A 23,536-nucleotide genomic window follows, 5' to 3' on the forward strand; every position below is an offset into this window, starting at 1 on the left:
TTTGTTTTTTCAGCTGTTCACCCTCACCTTGTAGTCGTGTTAATATCCCATACTGTAAAGAGTCCTAAAAATGTGCATCATTGCACATAGTTTCAATCATTTATTTTTCAGGCACATCCCTGTGGATTTTACTTTTTAGATGCACTGGAAATCCCTTTTGACAAGGATTACATTATGTGCTAACTACTCAAATTGAATGAAAAACAGAGTTCATACGCAACTGGCATTATGTTTTAAAAGTGGTAATATTCATCAGGATTTATTTGACAATAGAAATGGTGGCGCTTGTTCCGACCAATGGAAGCCGAGGAAGTGCGAATTCACCAGAATCCCTATGAAGAGGCAGCACTGTGCCTGCAGACACATTGGAGGGGGTACCGGGAGCGTCACAGGTTCAATTTGTGGAAAGAGGCTGCACTGGTGCTTCAGAGGGCTTGGAGACTGTGGCTGTGTCGACGCTGTACGGCAGCTCTTGTCATTCAAACGGCCTGGCGCTGTCATCGAGCAAGAGAGGCCTACTTGCGTCTCTATGCTGCTGTGGTTCACCTTCAGGCTTTCATCCGAGGCTACCTTGCTCGGCAACGGTAAGGCATAGAACAGGTGTAAAACACCGATTTAACATTTGAAACATTTCTTATTTGCCCAAGTTGAACGCAATAGTTATAATTGCAAATTTCCCCATTGCGGGACGAATAAAGGTATTCTGATTCTTCTTCTGATTCTGATAATATAATCATTTAGAAAGGGTACATTTACTGTCTGCACCGTGGTCAACGTTCAACCTTCAAAATAATTTCAATATGAGCCAACCCTTATACGAGCACACATCATCTCTAAAATCAACTGATCTGCTGAAAGAAACAAAAAACATCATCAGACTCGAAATCTTCATTTTTAAAAAGTTCTCATTAGACTTCAACATAATTTTAAATTAGGCAATTCCACAAAATGCATTGCTCATGTGAAAATTGTCTTTCCTGCAAGTTTACAGAAAGAATTATCCCTTGTATTAAAGAAATAGGCTAAGATTTTAAAAAACTTATCCAATGGATTTATGGCAAAAAAAAACTTGCTGACCTTGTGCTCACTAACATTATTGCCATTTCCATAATTTCTTCTCTCTTTTTAACTCATTCACAGACGATGTGAAAATATAATTGTATTTTATTTATTTTTGTAGTTTGATGGCAGAGCGGCTGAAAGCCCTGTCCCCTATTGTGCTGAGACGGACAGGGGGCACGCAGAGGTGGAGGGAGCAAGAGGATCTGAGGGAAGGGGGGGAGAGGGAATAGAAATTTGAAGAAGGTCAGATCGGTATGGGGGGGACAAGGTTATGGATGGCTTTAAATGTATAAAGAAGTACCTGTATTTTGAAGTCAATTCTAAGTTTGACCGGGAGCCAGTGGAGCTGTTGGAGGACAGGGGTGATGTGGTGAAAGGAGGGTTCTGGTGATGCGGAATTCCGGACTAGTTGTAGTTTGTGGAGATGTTTGTGAGGGACACCAAGAAGAAGTGAATCGCAATTATCAATGCGGGAGGTGACGAGACTGTGGACAAGGATAGCAATGGAGTGAGGGTTGAGAGACGGACAGAGACGATTGGTATTGCGTAGGTGAAAGTAAGCGGTTCTGGTTATGTTATTTATATGGGAGTGGAAAGTTAATGAGCTATCGAGGATGACACAGAGACATTTGACCTGAAGGGAGGGGGACACGGTGGAACTGTCAATAGTGAGGGAGACACTGTTGGATTTGTGTGGTACAGATGAAAAGTTCCGTTTTTTTTCGCTGTTGAGTTTGAGGAAGTGGTTAGTAAACCATGATTTAATTTCTGAGAGGCACAGTGAAAGGGATGAAGGTGGAAGAGAGGTGGAGGGTTTGATGGAGAGGTAGACAGAGCTGGGTGTCATCTGCAAAGCAATGAAAGTGTCAACCAAATTTGCGAAAAATATTGTCAAGGGGAAGAAGGTAGGTAATAAAGAGGAGGGGTCCTAGGAAAGGGCCTTAGGGCACACCAGAAGACACAAGGGAGCACTGAGAAGTGATGGAGTTGATTTTGGTGAACTGATAGAATGGAATATTGAGTGACAGAATGGAATATTAAATTGTAGGACTACATTAACATTCAACAAGCATAAGAAACCTTAGGCTGTCTTCTTTCATCAGAAAATAAGAGTTAATTCCCAAGTTATGTGGGTCTGGAGTTATCTGAGCTTGAAATGGGGATGGCTGTACAAAAGGCAAATACTGCCCCCTCGTTGGAGGGAAAAACATTGTCAGAGGTCTGACCAGCGCATTATCGGCACCTCACACAAGAAAAAACAAATCCGTAACCAATTCGGGAATGGCGCTCCACAGCATGATTTTCAATTCTCGAATAAATTTGGGAATGGCAGTGAATGAGTTAAAATGTGTGTTTAAGGTGTGATATTTCTTATAGCGTAGTGAAGTTAGTTATTGTTATCTGTACATTGAATAGGATTTAAAATGATGTTCAAACATCTTATATTGTAAAAGTCTAATTTAAAACAAAGAAACCCCCGTTTTCATGTCCTTTCACTCAACAGGTTCAGAGAACTCACCGAACAGAAGCTAAGGGCGAGGAACGATCATCTCCAAAACATACGGGTGAGCTTTTCACCAGAAGAGGAGATCCTTGAGGGAGTCATGGGTTTGCAACTCAACGCTTGGGAGGACAACTCCCATGAGTATCACGACAGGACAGGCAAAATCCTTGGCAACACCGATGGAGAGTTCAAAGACGGAAGCATTAGAGGAGAAAATGCCATCTTACCCACATGGCACTCAGACTCAGTCACTCCAGCCACAGTGCCGCTGCGAGACAAACTCAGAGCAGCCGAAGAGATGAGCCAGAAAGCCACCCGGGCCAAGAGAGAGAGTCGGCGGATGCGAGAGTTGGAGCAAGCCAAATTCAGTCTGGAGCTTCTCAAGGTCCGCACGACCTGTGGCGAAAGCTCGCCCACTTCTGAGGAAAGGCGCTGGTCTGTTGAACTTGTGCCCTCCGACACACCCCCTCTGTGTTCGCCACAAGGCACACCTGACAGCCTGAGCTCAAAAGGCAGCTTTGAACTCTTGAGTATTGAGGATGCTCCCAAAGCAACAGAGGAGGTGACCGACAGCGAGGACCTCTGCTCGCCAATTGGCTCGCTCGGAGAATTGTCAGAACCAAGTTTGGAGGCATTCTCCATAAACCCAAAGACAGAGCAACCCAACAGGTTGCCAGCTTCTCATGCTGGAAGCCATTTTCAGCGAAGAACGGAGCCTGCCGGCTACTCCACACATCCGTCCAAACTCGAGAACTACCTCCCGACATTTTACGTCCCTGCTAATAAAAGCAGCAAAGTCATTGCGAGTCATCCAACTTCGGCACCTGAACAAAATGCAAATATTGTCGTCTCGACAGCTCCCACCGCTCAACCTTCCACTGAAAGGCGGGAGTCAATACGTAGGCCGGTGGTGGTGGTCATCAGTATGCAGAAAGAAATCCCACTCAGTGAAGAGCTGAGCGAGCTGGCCCATCCCTGTGTTGAGGTCTATGACGCGGAGTCTCAGAAGATGCGAGGTCACGATGCAAGTTCGGCACCTTGTGCACCCTGCCCGGCTTCCACTGGCTTCCCGCAGGTTGACGCGGTTGTCATGGAGAAGCTGGTGCAGTTGAACGAGGAAAAGCAGGCGAGGCAGCGTAATCAGAAACAACAGAACGAGAAGGAAATGATGGAGCAGATAAGGCAACAGAAAGAAGCGTTAGAGCGCCAGCGCCTTTTCTTTTTTCAGCACGAGAGAGACTTGTTTGAGAAACAGAGAGGGGAGGCTCTGCGGAAGATACAACAGAGCCGGCAGAGTGAGCGCGATTTTGGTGAAACTGCCGCCTCTAGCAAACCACCTAGACCCAGATCTCTGCTCCTTGAGGGAACAACGAGGATAGTTCCTCACAGTAGAGGCCAGTCGGAATCTTCTGACCCTTTGGTACACACTCCTCAAGGGGAGGGTGTCCCCAGTGGTGCTCCTCTACCCCACTTACGTCCTCCACCGGACTCTGCTCCTATAGAGAGGCATAAGGAGGGCAAGTCTGCTGTGGAGGGCTGGGCACCCAAACTCACCTTGCAGTCCAAAGATGGAACAACCAGAGTGCCCGCGGTCACCAAGAAAGTGCAGCGTAGTCATGCCTCCGCAGTTAGTGTGACAGCTAAGCCTGGAAACATCTTCTTCTCTCCCAAGGACAAAGTAATATTTGCTCAGTAAGTATCAAGATAATCTACTTTAGGTCAATGCTGAAAGTTTTAATCAATGTTACAGTCACAAAATCATTGGGTAGGAAAAAAGATCAATGGCATTATTCGCCATTTCCCAGCAATATGTGGGTGATGACAGTGTGGGACTAAAGTGCTCCACCCAACAACATATCTCCGTATTTCAATTCTTTGGGGCAGATATACATGTCTGAGTCTCGAAGTGTCCCAGAAAAATGTCATTAAATCTTTTTTTAACTCATTCACTGCCAGACAATGTGCAAATATGTGTCACTCCAGTGACAGGGTTCTTGTCATTTTCACTTAAATTGCAGGACCCACAGAATTTTGATTTTTAGGACTGCATAAACATTCAATGCAGTGTAAGAATCCTTAGACTCTTCTTTCATAAAAAAAGACTTTGTTCCTAAGTTATATGGGTCTGGAGTTATCTTAGCTTGAAATGGGGGCGGCTATACAAAAGGTGAATGCTGCCCCTTGTGGGAGGGAAAAACATTGCCAGAGGTCTGACCGCAGCTTGATTTGCACCCCCCCCCCCCCCCCCCCCCCAGAAAAAAACAAAACCCGAACAAATTCCTGAATGGCGCTCCACATCATGATCTCTAATTCCCAAATAAATTCAGGAATGGCAGTGAATGAGTTAATGTTAAATATTTTTTTTCATTCAAAATGCGACCAGCATATTGTAGTAAATATAGACTTTGTAGCACATAACTTGCCAAATGTTCAAGATGCACACCCCCTGTGAGACAGTTGATATAAGTCGAATTGGTTGTTCAGGCCCTAAATCAAAACTCAACATTTCATCATAGTAAAAATAGATTTTATCCAACACGATTATCTTTGATTGGTTTCGTGTTGTGCATGTGCAGGACATGACTCAGTGCCTCAATTTATTTTTGGATTCAAGTGATACATTTGCGGTGATTTACAGCACATCTCTAAGTGACTCAGAAAATACACTAAAAAAATTACTTAAGTTTGACTATTTAATGGCAAATTTACTTTATGCAAATAGGATTTAAGTCTTGTTTTTCCAAGCCAAACTGACTTAGATTGTTATTGACGAGTTGTCTTTCGGGCTCCCTCGGGACCGAGAGAAGTCAAAGTTTGTTTGATTTCATTTTGTTGAATCTTTCTTTATCCAAATAAACTTGTTGGCTAAATTAGCATCGTGCCTTTTTTCTTGAATTATTTCACTTCAGATTCGAAAGTGTTAACCTCACCAAGGCTACGTCTCAAGCTGCACCTACAGAAGGGCCGACATATGCTTCACGACTGCCTAAAGGAGCAAAAACTCGTGATGTAAGCAGAATCACAGTTGTGTTTTTGTTGTTGTTGTTTTTTTTTTCTGTGTCCCACCAAAGTGGTGAAACGTAACTAGAAGAACAAGGGTATGACAGCAACGTGGTTCGATCATCTTGCCATTTCAACATGCTCTTATCACTTCTGGTGAACTCCAGGTGGGAAAAGTCGGGCACAAAAAGAAAGCCCGAATGTCACGGACTCGCTCCGACTTCCTCACCCGCGCCCCCATCCTTTCTGTGGGGGGCGATTCAGATGAAGATGACTATGATGCCACCAGCCCTCAACAATCCCCCGTCCCCTTCTCCAAGCAGAGCTCCACGGAGGATGGCCGAGGAGGCTCCTGTTTTAGCGACTCCGACATGGTAACAGGCCCCACTGATGCCATCGCTGGCCTTGGCTCTGTTCTTTACTTCTGCTTCTTTTCTCCTAACCCCCACAGCGTAGAGACCTCACTTCTTTATCCTGACCTTCCACATCTGTTTTATTCAAATGACTCAGAGGAAGACACTTTTTTAAATGCCCCAAAACAGTTTGTATTGAAACACAACCTGTCCTCGAGAAGAAGAAACGAGTTTGGAATTATGAATCACGGGGTCCCTAAACTTCACTTCCAGAGATATTTACCGACTGTAAATCTTAAATTTGCAAGAGATGGAAGCAGGGCGATTTCTCAAATGTGTTTTCCCAGGCCGACTACTAAATTTTTTTTGTGGGTTTACTAACATAACTTTGCCTTTATTTCTCTCACAGGTGTTTATGGAGTTTTTTTTATGTCTGTAATGTTTTGTGCAAAATGTGCATGTCTGAGTAGTCTGGTTTCAATTTTAGCTGTCTCAACATTGTCCAAGTAAAATAAAATAAAAATGTAGTGCCAAAATTAACTTTCGGATTTCTAAGAGGAGTCAGTCATAGTTATGTTGTGTTTGTGGCTGATGCATAGGCTTGATACCTGACCGGGAAGGATGTGTGACTATGCTGCAATGCTGACATCTCTTGGTAGTCCGTGATATAGACCAAAGTCTCAGGACGATTTCTTCTCAAGTTTGGTCCAATAGTGGAAGATTTTCTCACGCATTCTAATTTCAGCCTGCAGGCTCAGAGGGGAAAAAGGATCTCCACAAAGTTATGTCGTCAGGAGATCTGGGAAAAGGGGAGTCTTTGCCCAAGAACTCGCCAGACGGAAGGTTTGTTGTTTTCCTGATCTTTGAAATTTTATATGACATGTTGTAAACTTGAAACGCCAATTCTATGCATGGTTCACCAGCATCATTTATCAGCAAGTGTTTGTTCTGGAATTTTTTTGCAGAGTTCGTGGAAAGATGCGTTTCTGGGGCAAGACCAAGCAGAGTGATAAGAAGATCTCCAGAGAGAAGATAATTTGTCGGACTGATTCCCTGGAAGGAGACGCCGGAGACACTGGGCCATTCCTGAGAGAAGGTCTTTAATGCTTAGTTTCATTTTACAATCAAATGCATTCAAAAATGGATTTGATTGTGGACAAAATGCAACCTCGCCAAACGGCGCTATCACAATGTCCCATTTATCAGGAGCAGAAAACCTATCGCCGCGCTACAGTCCTGACCTAACATGGGATCGTGGCTTCAAAGAGAACAAGGAACCTTCTCCCAAGGTGAAGCGACGGCGCAGTGTAAAGATCAGCAGTGTGGGCGCGGAACCTATTCAGTGGCCCAGCGATAGCCTGCAGATCCTCACCTGCACCCACGACTACAGAAGCATGAATGACTTTCTCATGAAGAAGGTAAGGCCACACATACGTTGATTCTTGAAATGATGGTCACATACTGCGTTATTTGGATATTTGATTGTCCAAATGGAATTTGGCCCTGTTGCCAGTCAATTTTCCACATATTTATGTGCTTTGTGTTATTATGGAACACTCCTCACAACTCTCCTGAGATTCTCCGGGATAAGACAGCTGCCCCAAATTAAAGCCACTGTGAGCATTAGTTATACGCTAAATGTAGTTTACCCGTGATGTTTTGCTTAGATCAACGACTTGGACACGGAAGACAGCAAGAAGGACACCATGGTGGACGTTGTATTCAAAAAAGCATTGAAGGAATTCAGGTTGAATATCTTCAACTCTTATTCCACAGCCTTGGCGGTAAGGAACCTTACAGGAATCACAAACAGTTCACACCATAAAATTCAGAATGGCAACTTGATCAATTCTGTGCCCCTTTGACATCAGCTGGACGATGGTAAGAGCATCCGCTACAAAGATCTGTACGCTCTGTTTGAGCAAATCCTGGAAAAGACCATGCGACAGGAGCAGAGAGACTGGAGAGAATCACCTGTCAAAGTTTGGGTTAACACTTTTAAAGTTTTCCTGGATGAATTCATGACAGAGTATAAACCTCTCGACAGCACACAGCCTAAGGTAACGCCATCACACACATTCAAAGCATACTCATTGTTATTGTGAACTCATACATTTTAGCTTTGCAGGGTAATTGTGAGGATTTTAAGTGGAGTGGATTAGTTGTGAGAGAAAAAAAAGTCTAATGTCTGTGATTTCTGTGTTTGTTTTACAGCAACCTAAACCTGAACGCAAAAAGCAAAGGAAGAAAGATGCAGACATTGTAGGTTTTTACCCTGGCATCATCATGATATCATATTTATCTAAAAATTAAAAGGAAGGGTGCTTATCGTTATCTTCTAATACACCTAATTCATACCATATTTTGTTAACAAAGCGTTCACAACTTCACCACCACAGGTGCACGAGAATGAAATCTTGTATACATGCTCTATAAAAAAAATTGCCTTTGCAAATGTAAAACTGTCATCCACTGACTTTCGCAGTACTGTATGTTCATTATTGGGATTGCAGTTTGCCGAGGTGGAAAGCTCATAATGAGAGCTGCCACCAATATTTGGTTTACCTCATTTGTATAAAAGGGTCAGAAATATCTCAGCATGATACTTTCAACGTGTGTAAAATTTTATGGTACTCTACACCATTGCAAACTGCAACTATGATGGTAAACATAGGATATAAATTTACCCGATAATAGCTTAACTGTCTGTCATTGTATAAATACCAGTATTTGACATGCGCCTTATATTGGCTATGGACGACGAGCGGCAATAATATTAGAATGTATTTAATGTACTGTGTTTCTCAGCGTATTTGTGACGACACCTTGCATTAATTCTTACAAGAACAAGATTTTTGTCAATTCATCCGTATAATTTATTATTTGAAAAGCCATCAGGGTCTCCCTATAAAAACATTATTGTAGCTCATGCCAGTATGGCTCTCGGCTCTTACTGTTGACTGTTGGAAGCGTACTATTGTTCAAAATGTATTGGAATGTCGAACACTGTAGACTCAGGTCAAACGATTAATTCATTGAGGGGTGGTTTCCGCAACCCTTGTCCAAAACGTCAATATCATGAACAGCACAGTGGCGTTCAACCTTGTTGAAAAGAGTGTGTTCTACTCCCAAATACAGGTGGAGGAGCATCATGGCCATATCTTCAAGTCCACGCAATATAGCATCCCCACATACTGTGAATACTGCTCATCACTCATCTGGATGATGGATCGTGCCTGTGTTTGCAAACGTGAGTAAGCTTGCACACTAAAGAATGGCTTTTTAAATGAATTATTGCTCAAAATACTGACGTGATTTTTTTTTTCAAAATAAAAATGGACTAAACATTTGATCTTGCTGAAGAACTTTGTCATTTCAGCAAAACCAAGCAAGCCCACTTTTGCCCTAAAACTCTTGGAATCGCTAACAGGGTTTTGACATAATAGATTATGTGCTAAAACCACAAAGTGGATTACTTACGACCTAAAATAACATTTGAGTAGCTATCTTCCATAATACGTTTGTGTTTATTAGTGTAGCTACTATTCTCGCCCTTCTGTGGGCTAATCGGATTGTCTTCAAATGGTCTCATGGGGTCAGTGACTCCAAACATTTCACACAAGTTGTCCTTTCTTCACTCAGTATATACCTCCTCATGCATGCCAATGCCGCTCAGCCGTTGCCTGCTCAATCATTTTGTGTCTTTGACTGGACTTGCTGGAAGATGAGGAGGGACCATTCTGCCACTAATGGGAATAGTGTGTTTGATTTTTCTGCCTGTGTTTACCCAGTGTGCCGGTATGCCTGCCACAGAAAATGCTGCCAAAAGACAACCACTAAATGCAGTAAGAAGGTAAGTCAGCCATACACGAGTCCAATGATGCAGTTTATGCATTATTATTAGAGTACTGTGATTGAGATCTTCAAGCCAGTAATGTTTGATGGCATGATTAGCTAGCGGTGTGCCAGATTTTCTATGGTCTATTGTCTGCACGTTTAAGTAAGCGTGATTGTTGGAACACTGAATGTGTCTCTTTGGACAGTTTGACCCCGAGCTGTCCCCGAGACAATTTGGTGTTGAGGTGTTACGCCTGACAAATGATGAGCGAACGGTTCCCCTTGTGGTGGAGAAGCTTATCAACTACATCGAGATGCACGGCCTCTACACTGAGGGAATCTATCGAAAATCAGGCTCCACCAATAAAATTAGAGAACTGAAGCAGGGACTTGACACAGGTAACATTTCTCAACTAGTTACAGTTGCTGAAAATTGGATTGGAAAATTGATTGGAAAAAAATTGATTGGAAAATTGAAATAAAAGATAATAATAAGATGGGTGCTTTGTTTTGCCTTTCTGTGCCGTTTCCAAATTGCCACAGATGTGGAGAGCATGAATCTGGATGACTACAACATCCACGTTATTGCTAGTGTCTTCAAGCAGTGGCTACGAGACCTGCCGAGTCCTCTGATGACATTTGAGCTATATGAGGCATTTATACGTACGATGGGTAAGTCAGCAGGCTGTTTTGCACAGCACATTCTGTGTGTGCGTCAAAATACAAATGGTTGTCCTTTCTCAGGTTTGCAGGATCGAAAAGAAATGATAAGAGGGGTGTATTCAGTTGTTGACCAACTAAGCAGGACGCACCTGAACACGCTTGAAAGGCTCATATTTCATCTTGTCAGGTAAATGAACATGGATTTTGAATGTTTTAAAGTGTATTCAGACACGTGTATTCATTCTTCCAGGATTGCGTTACAAGAGGAGACAAACCGTATGTCAGCTAATGCCTTGGCCATAGTTTTTGCTCCCTGTATCCTGCGCTGTCCAGACACGATTGATCCACTTCAGAGTGTTCAGGACATCAGTAAGACCACAGCGTAAGTAACCTCGATCTGTCGTCAATTAAAAATACAGGACTAGTGTACGATTCTTGTCGTCAGGAAGTTTTTGTAGTCCTGCTGAGGTGTCTTTTGGTTCCTCCATAGGTGTGTCGAACTCATCATTTGTGAACAGATGACAAAGTACAAAGTGCGACTGAAGGACATCAACACCCTTGAGTTTGCTGAAAATAAGGCCAAATGCAGGCTGACTTTCATCCGAAGATCAATGGTAGGATCAAATTGTGACGGCTTGTTGTTTTCCTTTGGGAAAAAGCTTTGCAACCCGTCGGTTACTTCTGCGCGGTGCTGTTTCATCCTTTTCAAATATTCCCAAACATGTCCCTTACTTTGCACTGAAACATTTACTGGTAGCTATTAGGTTTTGTGCAGTGCTAAATACAAGCTGTCAGTTTGATAGTAATTATAATAATATATTTGATTGAAAGTAAACTTCACATTAAAAAAGTGCTTGTGCAAGTAAAGGTAAAGCCCATGCCTCAAACTTCAGTTTTTCTTTTTTTTGCATGACTGTGCACAAGTATGACACTGTATCCAATCAATGTAAATACTTTATACCAAAGGTACATGATTTTCTTTTTTTCCTTATAGGTGATAGCTGTTTACAATCACTGCCGTGTGTGATGTTATAAAACATGATGTTATAAAACTGCTGCTTAGCCCTTTGAAGGCATGGCAAGGAAAATCTTTCTAATTTTCCCATTTTGTATTTATGTCTATTCCACAGTCAAATGCACCTAAAAGGGTAAAGTAAATGTTGATCAGTGGTGTGTTTATTGTGTCCGCAACTGTTTTATGGTTTGATTTGCGCGTATTGTATTTGTGTTCTGCTCCATTACCAATAGTTCCCATCCAAGGAATTGGGGTGGTTGTGTCTGTACTATTGGATGATGTGGTACACAACAACTTCAAATGCATGAAAAGGGTCTAGAATTAGTGTGAAGACAGCCTTTCATTCAAGTTTCAAGTTAGAACATGAGCTTTGTTGGGGAGCTCTCCCAATTGAGCAAATGTATGCTATTATCATGGGAATAAATATGACATGGGTAAAGACCATTTTTATAGGAAAAATAAACTGTCAACAAGAAATAGACTGAAGTAATGTTACAATGTTATGCCCTTGATGATGATGATGATTGGATTGGATATGCCTTTATTAGTCTCACAGTGGAGAAATTGATTGATTGATGATGATGATGATGATGATGATGATGATGATGATGATGATGATGATGATGATGATGATGCTAATCAATCCATCCATCCATTTTCCGTACTGCTTATTCCGCATTAGGGTTGCGTGCGGGGGGGTGCTGGAGCCTATCCCAGCTGTCTTTGGGCAGTAGGCGAGGGACACCCTGAATTGGTCGCCAGCCAATCGCAGTTAATTATAATAACAATAATAATAGCAACAATAATAATAACAACAATAAAATAATAATAATAATAATAATAATAATAATAATAATAATAATAATAATAATAACAATGAAATCATCACAATAATCATAATATTCATAATAGTTTCTGCTTGTAGTTGAAGTTGTAATTGTTTTGGAATTTGTTCTACCTGATAACCACTATATAAACTTTAGACTGTTTAGGGACGTTTAGAATCCAAACTGCAAAGATGGGCACCGATTTGCACACCTATCGGCAATAATAAAATGCTGCCAATGTTATACAATGTAAAATAGTGCTGCAAAACACATTCATTACATTACAGTTTAAAGAAAAACATGTTTCCTTACACCTATCAAAACAGTCAAAATTTCTAGCTCAAGAAATTGTCCGTATCCATTAAATTTACAAAATGATCCAAAGTAGTAAAGAGTGAGTTTTACTCTAATTGTGAACTTCTGAAACAAAATGAAGTTTTCAACAACGTTGTAAATTATTGATATTTACTCAAAGACGACACCTTACACCATTGACTCTCACGAAATCTGAAATGTGCTCCTATTCCATTGATTTGTTTTCCAGGGAAAAGGTCATCTTCTGCGTCTAAGCTTCCACTCGCCTACACCTCCTGTGAGCCCCCGACTTCAGTCTTTGACAAACACCGTAAAAGAAGAGAGCGACGGCAACGAGTCTTTGATTGAAATCTCTGAACATCAGCAAGCAGCAATGGAACAGGAGGAGAAAGTGCTAACGGAGCAAATTGAGAATCTGCAAAAAGAGAAGTAAATGCTGTCACCGCACATAATTGGCAGCTACCTAATGATGCATACTCGGCTCACACGCTAACGTGAATGTGCTTGCTTCTACAGAGAGGAGCTGACTTTCGAAATGCTGACTCTGGAGCCACGAGCATCAGATGATGAGACCCTTGAGTCGGAGCCCTCTATCGGTACAGCTGACAGCTCTGAAAACCTCAACATGGACTCTGAAGTCATTTCCATTCTTTCAGGTAAGTCACTGTGTAGAAACTGTGATTACATCCAACGTGCCCATCATCAAGAAATTATTTTCGAATAACGTAATTGTCTATCTTTCAGAGAGAGGTCAAGTTTTGACTTCGCCTTGGTCCTTGAGGTCCGATGGAAAGAGCCCACGGCATCGCACTCTGAGACGGCAACCCGACTCTCTGGATTCAGTGGATTCTTCCTCCGGTGTTTCTCCTTACTCCTCACCGTCACACTTCCAGGCATCAAATTCCCCGATCTCTAATCCAAGCCGTGGCTTTTGGTTCCACTCCACTTCAAAGTCTCCCCCTCCAAACTCGGGTGCAACCCAAGCTCAGAATGTGCCTCAAGCTTCCAGCTTTGACAATTTCAACTGCAGTCCTACAGCGGAGTTGGAGAGTGCGTTTGATGAAAGACCTCAGTTTACCAGCCGTGGCACTTTTAATCCAGAAAAAGGCGAACAGAAACTTGGGGGGGGCAAACATGTATCCCGGAGGCATACCAGACAAAGTGGTGGTCACAGCAGGGAGCCACCTGACATACAGCAGCAGCTGGTGTTGTACGGCAGTAATGAATTCATGGTGTGAAGGACCCAATGATGACAGGCACCATTACTTAGCCTTTAAAACATGTCGAAGAATTGTACCCAAGTGCCGTGTGTAGTCTGTCCACCGCCATTTAGTGCCAATGTAGAGGCACAAGAGGGTTCGTGGAAGGAGCTTCACTTCTGTGGCCGAAGCAGACATTCAAGATCTCACAAAGGTGCCTTGGCAGCTCCACACTCGGCACCAAGAGGAGAACACCGTGGTCGGTAGAACAGAGCAAAGGGAACGTTTGAAAATGTCAAAGACCGCGGCGTCAATGAATAATTCCAACGTTGGAAAGCTGTTGGATTGTCCTACAATAAGAAAACATGACATCAGCCATCGCTAATGTTGCATTGAACCTGAATCCCACACTTAACTCTATAAGTTTACAGTTCCCAACAATCAACGTATACTGTGGTTGCTTGATTACAAAATGTATTTTCCGCATTTATTTAATGAATTTTAATGTCACACAAATTCTTATTAGTCTATACAGATATACATACTGTACAAAGCCGGAACACCAACTCATGCTGGGTAGTTGAAGTCAAATATTTATCTTTTTTGGTGGGGGGTGGAAGGGGGGGTGCTATGTTGCTCTGAATTTAGCAAATTGGGCAATGAGAGCTATAAGTGCGTGCTCATGTGCCAAGCGCTCATGAGAGTTTGTATTTACTTGTTGTTCATGCTACCTTTCCATACTACAAGGGAGATCTCACCATCAAAGGGACCAAGATAGCTTGTGTGTAATTCCTGCCAAGGGGCCTGTATGGTGTGAACAATGTCAGACAGTTAGGGAATACTCACATTTAACGATGTAACAGTCATAAAGCAACTGTAAAATTCAGTCTAGTCCATGTGTACAATGTTGTGACCAAAATGACATCAGCTGTGACACCCTTGAATCAAACCCTCCCTGACTATGAGCAACCCCCAGCCCCCCAAAAAACTTCAGGTTACATTGCTTCCTGTTTACTGCCACTTAGAACCTGGAAGTGCCATTTGATTTCAAGAAAGTGTTACATGGGAAAAGATTTAGGTCTCCGTGGTTTCTAAGACAAATAAATAGTCCATATGGTTTAAGGTTTGTGTGTTCTGTGGGGGCGTACAGCCCTCAGTCACTGTACATTGTTAAGGTTCTAGGGTGTGAGCATCAACATGACAACTCAGGTGATCCCACATTTTTTCAAAAGGGTGGATGGAGAGGGACACCCTGAACTGGCTGCCAGTCAATTGCAGAGCATGCAGCGACGAACAACCATTCACGCTTACAATCCCACGAGGGAACAATTTTGTGTTAACTTATCTCACACCCTCACACCCTATGTTTTTGGAATGTGGGATGAAACCAGGCACAGGGAGAACATCCAACCCCACACCCAAGAAGGCTGCAGCTGCAATCATACTGTCCTTTGCACTGTGAGGGAGGGCAGTATGGCCGTCGCTCAAGGTGCATGCAAAAGTTTAGAGATCTTACTCAGCTAATCTAGTCCTTCATTCACCCAAATTTGTAGAGAGACAATCAAGTACATATGTGTTTTTCCTAATATATTTGGCCTCCTGATCATCTCTTTCCACTGTATCATTTCATTTCAGGGTTTTTTTTTTCTGTCAAAGACATCTTCGGGTCTAATAGTAATGAATAATGTACAGAAATGTTGAAAATGGATGTTGGCATGTCGAGGTGATCATTGTGTGGAAAAGAAACCGTTTACATCGCAATTTTAGTCCCAGTTCTATTGTTGGGAGCTAGCATATCTGTTAATATTGAATTGCTTCAAATAGGAAAAAGGGGGGCTTCGGGGGAGTGTTGTATTACCAACGCCATGCTGGTTTTATGCGGGTGCACCAAAATGTACTCGGATTTATAGAGTTGTTTGCCTTTAGATCCCAACATAAATTTCAAGTAGAACCAGTGTAGGTGTGTGACGAGTACAAAGTATGGTTTCGTTGGTTTGATTAAAAATATGGGTGCCACCACGAGAAAACCGCTTAACAACGGCTCGGTACAAATGGAAACGTGAAGTTTCCATCCTGCTGTGACGCGGCTACCTGTGGAATGACGCATGCGCAGAACGCCTCAGCGGCGCCATCCCGAGCAGCTGCAGCCAGGGGGAAACTAGGTGCCTGGTTTTCGACGACAAAAAAACACAACGCGAGAATGTCGGGATTCGACAGCAACCCATTCGCCGAACCCGTTGACGTGAATCCCTTCCAGGTGAGATTTTGTTTTGCTCTGTTTTTAGGGAGAAACGACGTTTGTTCTTATTTGTGTTTTTAGGATTTTACACGAAAGAAACCTGTTTGGTCGGTTCCTGGGTTTGGCCTCCACGTTCAGTACCGGAACAAACTCAATAAGTAAATATAAATGTGGACTGGTGTCCGCATATGGACTGTTTATATTCAAAAGACACGGAAACAAAGCTTCAAGTAGTGACTGGATCTTGTCACCTGAACAGGTACAAGCTGCAACAGGTGCCTGCCCGTATTCGGGCAATTAAATGCACGATTGTTCAAACATTTAAAAACTCAATTTCTGTATTCAATCGTCCACTCTTTGAGAAAAACAGTTGCGTATTTCGAGGGCTTGGATTAGCATACCGATTTTTTTAGTGCTTGCTCATTACTCACTTCTCAGTAACATTGCATTTGAGCGGCCTACATGCTGTTATTTCCTCCATATTTGCTCAAGGAAAGTGTTTGTTTAACTTCGAAACGTTCTATCAAATACTAAAATACAACAAACTCGCTTAACAGTTAATATATTGTCTGGAAAACGTGACCTTAGAATGGTTTTCCTGAACTCTGAACCTGCGTTATTGGGCCACATCAAATGCGGTTTTGAACATCCATTGTTTCACTTGTCATTAATTAATGATTATTATGGCCCATAATGATATGAAAACGGTGTGAACTTCTTTTTTAGGACGCTTCTGTTACTCAGGCCACCCGAGGAGGCGCTGATGGAATCCGGGATTACAACCCATTCTCCACTGAATTGGTGAGCCGCTTCTGTTTTGATGTGTATTACTAAACTTGAATTGTTTCTCACACATATTTGGGGGGGTGGGTACATTCCATGACGTTCCGCAGAAGGACCGCAGTGACACCACCATCCCCATCTCAGCTGTTTCGTCTCAACCTGCCATCCTGCAAACCTCAGTGGAGCAGAGTTCACAGGTGACTCTCAGTCAATGTTATAAAAATGAAATGAGATGTGTAATTAGATGAAAGCCATATTGTACATCTGTGAGTTAGTGTGCTGTGGCTTTTAAGATCAAATTTGAAGTTGGGCTTGTCATGTCTTTGTCTTATATTTGCAATCTAAATAAAACATACAGTACTGTATTTGGTGGGTTTTTACCCATCCGTTTTTGATTAGATTTTTCTTAAATTGTATCACTGGTGATCTCAACTGATTTTAGCTAACTTTGGCAAGAGTAAAAAGGGTTTGCCGGTCAGTGACATGTCACAAATGGACAAACAACCATTCACCTTAAATTTAACATCTATGGAGAGTTAAGAGGTTTTAGTTAGTCTAACCGGTCGTGAAGGTGGAGTACTGGGAGGGGATAAAAAAATGGACACTCTACCCAAAACGGCTCGGGCTAAGATTCCAACCTAGAAGGGCTTGCCTATGTGGCTGATCAGAATCAGAATCAGAATCATCTTTATTGCCAAGTATGTAGAACACACAAGGAATTTGTTTCCGGTAGAACACGCTGCACTAGTATCGTCGTCCAAAAAAAACTGCTAAGTGGCACTATACAGTTCCATTTTGGCTACTGTTGAAAGAGTTCAAAGAGTTCAAAGAGTGCTAATTTCAAGTCTTCCACTTTTTTTCCACACACAAATTGTATCTGAAAGTCAATATTGACTTAATGTATGGTGTTGGGGGGCACTTTTATAGTTAGCTGCATGACTAATTGAAGGGTCTGTCTACCATGCTGTATTATAACCCAACAACCTCCCTGTTCTATAACAGGCATCTGCTGCGGCAGCTGCAGGTCAAGCTAATCTAGTCAAGCAGCAAGAAGAGCTGGAGAGGAGGGCAGCAGAGTTGGAAAGGAAGGAACAGGAACTTCAGAACAGGACACCCCAGAACACGAGTGGTAAGCCACTGCATTCTTTTTAATGGGTGCATAGTTCAACTGTTTACGGTAACACTTTTTTTGGACCACAAGTCACAGAGAACAACTGGCCTCCCCTGCCCAAGTTTTTCCCTGTGAAGCCATGTTTTTACCAAGACTTTGAGGCAGACATCCCAGAGGAATACCGACGGATCTGTAAAAGAATGTACTACCTGTGGATGTGTAAGTATACTGGATCGCATCACAAGATAATGCATTTTACATCATGCATTTCTGTGAATTTGAAAAAAATCAAATTCAAAACTCAGTACGGTATGAAAATGTATCTATGATGGAAAAATTCAAAGTGGAGGTGGGACTCCACCAGGGGTCTGCTCTGAGTCCCTTCTTATTCGCTACGGTGAAGGACAGGTTGACAGACGATCTTAGACAAGAATCTCCTTTGACCATGATGTTTGCAGATGACATTGTGATCTCTATCGAGAACAGGTTGGGGAGAAACTAGAGAGGTGGAGGTATGTCGTGGTCCGGAGAGGAATGAAGATCAGTCGCAGCAAGACCGAATATATGTGTGTGAATGAGATGGATCCAAGTACAAGAGTGATGCTTCAGGGAGAAGAGATAAAGAAGGTGGAGGATTTTAAGTACTTGGGGTCAACTGTCCGGAGAAATGGAGAGTGTGGAAAAGAGGTGAAGAAGTGTGTCCAGGCAGGAAGGAACGGCTGGAGAAAAATATCAGGTGTGATGTGTGACAGAAGGGTTTCAGCTAAGATGAAAGGAAAGGTGTATAAAACGGTTGTGAGACAAGCCATGATGTTTGGACAGGAGACAGTGCAACTGAAGAAAAGACAGGAAGCAGAGATGAAGATGTTGAGGTTTTCTTTGGGAGTGACCAGGTTGGATAGGATCAGGAATGAGTACATTAGAGGGACAACTCATATTAGAGGCTTTGCAGAGAAAGTCAGAGAGGCCAGACTGAGATGGTTTGGCCATGTCCAGAGGAGAGAGAACGAATATATCGGGAGAAGGATGCTGAATCTTGAACTGCCAGGCAGGAGACCGAGATGAAGACCGAAGAGGAGGTTTATGGATGTGGTCATAGAGGACATGAAGGTAGCTGGTGTGAGAGAAGAGGATGCACAAAACCGGGATAGATGGAGGACATTGATTCGCTGTGGCGACCCCTGAAGGGAAAAGCCGAAAGGAAAAGAAGATATTTTTATTATGCTCAATGTGCAAACTGCAATGCTACCCTTAGTCGTTTGAAGGAGTACCCATCATGCCTTGACATGCTCTTTATACAGTATCTAAATATACTTTCCTTGTAACCCAAAAAGGCAATTAAATTTTGGACTGTAGGTTTCTCATGTAGAGTGATTGTTTATTCACTTTGCTGTGCTGTTGTGTCCTCTGCCACGTGGTGGCAGATGCGCAGCATAAGATGGTAAATGAAAGCTGCTATTCAAATCAAGCTTCTTCCTTCTCTTCTAATGGCTGTCTTGCTACTGTAGGTGACAAATGACAACATTACTACCCGTCTTTCACAATATATATCATGATCACCTAGCTCTATCTTTTATACATCTGTTTTCCAATGACTAATATCATGCCAGTTTGTACTTGCTGTTATTTAGGCAAGAATGTTGCTTATGCTATTGAGACTCTTGTGAAGATGGTTTGTTTTTTAAACAATTTAATGACGGAATGCAATCCTTTATGTGACTTAAGTTCACAGTACATACTAGACAAAATGTTGGTCTTTTATTGTTCATTCCAGTTTTCGTCCATTGCCGCCGCACCTTTTTAATCTTGCGTGGAATTTGAATTATCTGTGTTTACAAAACCTAGAGAATCAATCTTGGCTCAAGCCTGCTTACTTCCTCCAAGCTGCACCTCTGATAGTGCAGACCAATCACAAAGCAACAGGGATTTTGAAGGCAGGATGTGCGGCTGTGAAGAAAATGTTTCGTAGTTGACACTCGTTTCAAAAACCAATGTCTTTCTTCAAGACTCCTTCTCTTTCCACATTTACACTGAAAGATACTACAACTACACTGAATGCCATGGTGCCATCTGTAACAGTCATCCAGTTGACTGGACTTAGCCGGTCAATCCGAGGTATATGCCAGCGATGATGTTTTCATCCGTTCCCGTGATTGGGCAAAACGTAAGGTTTGTAGGCATTGCCAAGTCAGCATGAAATATTGGTATGCTGAATGTTGGGCCTTTCTTGAGCAGATCACATAGAAGCAGTCACTATGGAGAACTCTTTTGAGTGATTCGCATATCAATCGGGCTCTTGCCACCTTGTGATCGTTTATGTAATTCTGAGCTCTTTATTTCACAGATTTTTGCTCTTTGCAGCCAGCCACTATCCCACACGAATAGTAATCCTGTGTCCGATCTACATACTCCCAGTCACACCACGAGACTCTTTGTGGTTTACAATTTATACACAGTATGCCACTGATTTGTGTATGCGTGTGTGTTTATGTACGGACAGTCCACAGTGTCACGCTGTTCCTCAATGTGCTGGCCTGCCTAGCCTACTTCACAGTGGACTCTCAGTATGGCGTCGACTTTGGTCTGTCTATCCTCTGGTTCCTTCTCTTCACCCCCGTTTCCTTCGTCTGCTGGTACAGACCCGTATACAGAGCTTTCAGGTACGCTATACTATGTTACTGGTTTTGTGGTTGTGGACCCAATGGGTCATGAGCATTTTCATTCTTGAACGTGGAAGTAGTCATCACTGTACCTATTTGATGATACGTCCACGTGGATGTATCAGAACTCTGAGATCTGTAACTGCTATTGATGACTCAATTCCATCCCTGTTGTTGTGTGTGCATCCTTTTTCCAGGTCCGACAGTTCCTTCAGCTTCTTTTTCTTCTTCTTCGTTTTTTTCTTCCAAGTGGCTGTGTACATCATTCAGACTGTGGGTATCCCAAAGTGGGGCAACAGGTGAGTTGTACACTTGCGGGGCAATCTGCATGCCGAGTGTAACGGTGTGTGGGATGCGTGCAACAGCATGTATCCAGAACATGGATGAAGTGTGTTTTCTCAAGCTGTTGTGGCCTCCACATGAGCTTCTCTTTTGCATCTCTTTGACAGATGGTTGTTGTCTTCTTTAAGGGGTTCTGTCCTTTGCAAGTGTGTGGTTCCTTTCTCTTTGCCCTCACCCTATAACCTCTTGAAATATACCGAGCATTTTTTTCCCCCAATTAATCGCTGGTGAGTGTTTAGCAGATACTGTATATTCATTCATTTTGTGTATTGTTTGTTACACAGTGCTTCTTTGTTGATCAGAGTGTGTTTTTATGTGTGTATTTCTTGACAGTGGCTGGATTGCGTCCATCAGCATGATCAACGCAAACTTGGCTGTAGCTGTTGTCATGATGGTGGTGGCCGGCTTTTTCACCGTAAATGCAATTCTGGCAGTTCTGCTCCTAAAAATGGTATTTTAAACTAAGTTTTTTAAAATGTTGTTGAAGAAATTAATTGTTAAGCAGACCACTTAAATGTAAATGTATGCATGCATGCCAGTTTAGTTTTTTTTTCTGGTGAGTCATAATTATCAGCACTTAAACAATACAGTATAGATGCAGCTTTCCCGCAAAAAGTATAGAAGTCATCATGAAATTGCTATTAAACAGTTAAAAATGACTATTGTGCTGACTGTCTTCCATGAAGGTCCACTACAAGTACAGACGTACCGGAGCGAGCTTCACCAAGGCTCAACAGGAGTTCTCCAGCGGTGTCCTGACTAACAGAACCTTCCAGTCTGCTGCTACAACAGCTGCTCAGGGGGGCTTTTAGCAGTAACTAAACCGATAAACCGTGCCCTTTTTTCCCCATGTGCTCATAGACTAGTCACTATATCCAAGTAGTACAAATAACAATAATTGGACAAAAAAGGAAAGAAAGAAATAACTTGACCACAAGCATGCTGTCACGTGGTTGTTTGTGTCAAACGTACAATATATAGGGAGAATGGTCAAAAGCCGTATATAAAAATGCGATTCAAGACATAGGCCTTGAATGGTGCATGAATTGCACATGCTTTGGAGTGCAGTCAACACCACGACCCTCATCACTATATAGTGCAATACGTATGAGGCTGTTATCAAACTAACAAAGCTGAATTGGAGCAAAGAGGTCAAAAAAACAATTGGGTGTTTGGTAGTATCAAATTGCAGTTTGTATGCTACTTTTGGAAGCCCTGTGAACTTCGTTTTGAGGTTTATATCCTGTGGAGTCCGATTGGATTTTTTTTTTTAAACACCCTGACGGCAGAACACATACCACGGAGAGCAAGGGTGAAACAGGCATACTTGATGTGAAATTGTGAATTTCGGCCATGTGCAATGGAACCCTGACAACGAACGGGTTATCAGCTGAAAATAGTGGAGTTCAAACGTGTGAAAACTAATGGCTTAGGTCAATTATTTTCATATTCTCTGCCTTCACAGCCTTGGAAATGTTGTTTCTCTTGATGTAGGTTACTTGTTACTGCTGCCATATTTTGTTTTTCTTGCATATATTTCTGATAATGAAGAGTAAGCCATGAAGGAGTTGCTTTGTTTACTTAAACAAAGTGAGTAAGGTCACTGTTTACAGGCTGACAATAAGTTGTACCTGGAGCAGCTGGTTGTTACATGTTGATTTGTAAAGTGTTCCATGCTTTGTTTGGAGCCTTAAAGGCTGTGGGTGGTTTTATTTATTTCACTGTTCCTGAGAGAATGTAATCCATAAGCAAAAAAGTTGATTAACGAGCAAAAGAACACATGATTTACGTGTCAATTTTCAAGACACTGCTAATTGTATTACAGATGGCTCGATGTAAACCAAAATCAATGTTGATAATCAATTCAGGGTGTTAATTATTAGCTTGTCGTTAATAGTGATTTTTAAACATTGTAGTTGGTGCGTGCGTGTGTGCGTTTTTCACCCCCTGCCTAGGTAACCATTTTATCAAAATTTGCATTCCTGCCTGGTGTCTGCGTCACTGGTTTGGCTTGACATTTTACAATGTCAGATGGAGTTTTAAAGTCAGCTTTATCAATGTAGAATCCTTTGTTGCAGGTGATAACTACTTTCAAATGTTGAAATAACCCCAATCTGGGATGCGAGCTGGTACATATGAAGGATGTCTAAAAATGCTTAACCTTTTCCTTTGAAGAGTAGACAAGTTATACTTGTGGAGAAAATAAACTTCCTGTCCAAAAGAAAATTTCCAGTAAGGACCACAGAATGCATTTTAACTTAACTATTCACTGTCTCTCCAGTATTAAGGCACTGTAAATAATGTTGTGTGACTGTGCCTTAAGCAGATGTAACATAACATACCTGCTTCCATTTTTTGTGGTGTACTAACTTTTTCCTTCTCTTAGCTTACTCAATAAATTATTTGTTGTTTGGAATCTGTTCAGTTTTACATGTATTGGTAAACTATTTTGATGTACAATTTGGGTTTCTGTTGGGACAGTCGATTAAATAAATCTCCTTAAATTTGTGAATAGCGTTGTATTGCCCACAAGTAGCCGCCATTCATCTCACGCAATCTTTCTTCCGGGTTTTTTCTTCATGAAATCTACGAGTGCAGACACGGAGAAGGGATACAAATGAAAAGT

The 23,536-nt window shown here is 42.1% G+C and overlaps 2 protein-coding genes across 10 annotated transcripts in view; both read left to right on the forward strand.

Moving 5' to 3' along the window:
• myo9aa (myosin IXAa) overlaps positions 1–15,341 on the forward strand; it is a 108,106-nt gene extending 92,765 nt beyond the window's left edge. For 5 of the 8 annotated variants that reach the window (XM_088992094.1, XM_088992096.1, XM_088992097.1 and 2 more), the window contains 20 exons: positions 274–584; positions 2,567–4,258; positions 5,476–5,575; positions 5,734–5,940; positions 6,665–6,762; positions 6,885–7,015; positions 7,126–7,337; positions 7,587–7,703; positions 7,791–7,979; positions 8,134–8,181; positions 9,058–9,169; positions 9,711–9,772; positions 9,963–10,155; positions 10,300–10,428; positions 10,501–10,606; positions 10,670–10,801; positions 10,910–11,033; positions 12,806–13,005; positions 13,093–13,232; positions 13,321–15,340. In XM_088992094.1, the coding sequence (XP_088848220.1) occupies positions 274–584; positions 2,567–4,258; positions 5,476–5,575; positions 5,734–5,940; positions 6,665–6,762; positions 6,885–7,015; positions 7,126–7,337; positions 7,587–7,703; positions 7,791–7,979; positions 8,134–8,181; positions 9,058–9,169; positions 9,711–9,772; positions 9,963–10,155; positions 10,300–10,428; positions 10,501–10,606; positions 10,670–10,801; positions 10,910–11,033; positions 12,806–13,005; positions 13,093–13,232; positions 13,321–13,814 (4,797 nt within the window). In that variant the 3' untranslated portion in view covers positions 13,815–15,340. Of the gene's footprint in view, positions 1–273; positions 585–2,566; positions 4,259–5,475; positions 5,576–5,733; positions 5,941–6,664; positions 6,763–6,884; positions 7,016–7,125; positions 7,338–7,586; positions 7,704–7,790; positions 7,980–8,133; positions 8,182–9,057; positions 9,170–9,710; positions 9,773–9,962; positions 10,156–10,299; positions 10,429–10,500; positions 10,607–10,669; positions 10,802–10,909; positions 11,034–12,805; positions 13,006–13,092; positions 13,233–13,320 lie in introns of all 8 variants that reach the window. The other 3 variants (XM_088992100.1, XM_088992101.1, XM_088992102.1) reach the window with 2 other exon arrangements.
• Positions 15,342–15,877: 536 nt separating this feature from the next.
• On the forward strand, positions 15,878–23,416 carry scamp2l (secretory carrier membrane protein 2, like). Of its 2 annotated transcripts, XM_088992105.1 has the most exons (10): positions 15,878–16,032; positions 16,741–16,815; positions 16,908–16,994; positions 17,800–17,926; positions 17,999–18,127; positions 20,409–20,568; positions 20,766–20,867; positions 21,018–21,137; positions 21,244–21,361; positions 21,597–23,416. In XM_088992105.1, the coding sequence occupies exons 1-10, from the start codon at positions 15,976–15,978 to the stop codon at positions 21,720–21,722; spliced, it is 1,101 nt and encodes a 366-aa protein (XP_088848231.1). In that variant the 5' UTR covers positions 15,878–15,975; the 3' UTR covers positions 21,723–23,416. The 2 variants fall into 2 exon arrangements, with proteins under 2 accessions (XP_088848231.1, XP_088848232.1); XM_088992106.1 differs by lacking the exon at positions 21,018–21,137 and having other exon boundaries at positions 15,949–16,032.
• Positions 23,417–23,536: the final 120 nt, after the last annotated feature.

This window comes from Hippocampus bargibanti, linkage group LG03, assembly GCF_051943395.1.
Source record: "Hippocampus bargibanti isolate YZ-2025 linkage group LG03, ASM5194339v1, whole genome shotgun sequence".
In the NCBI taxonomy this organism is placed as follows: domain Eukaryota; kingdom Metazoa; phylum Chordata; class Actinopteri; order Syngnathiformes; family Syngnathidae; genus Hippocampus; species Hippocampus bargibanti.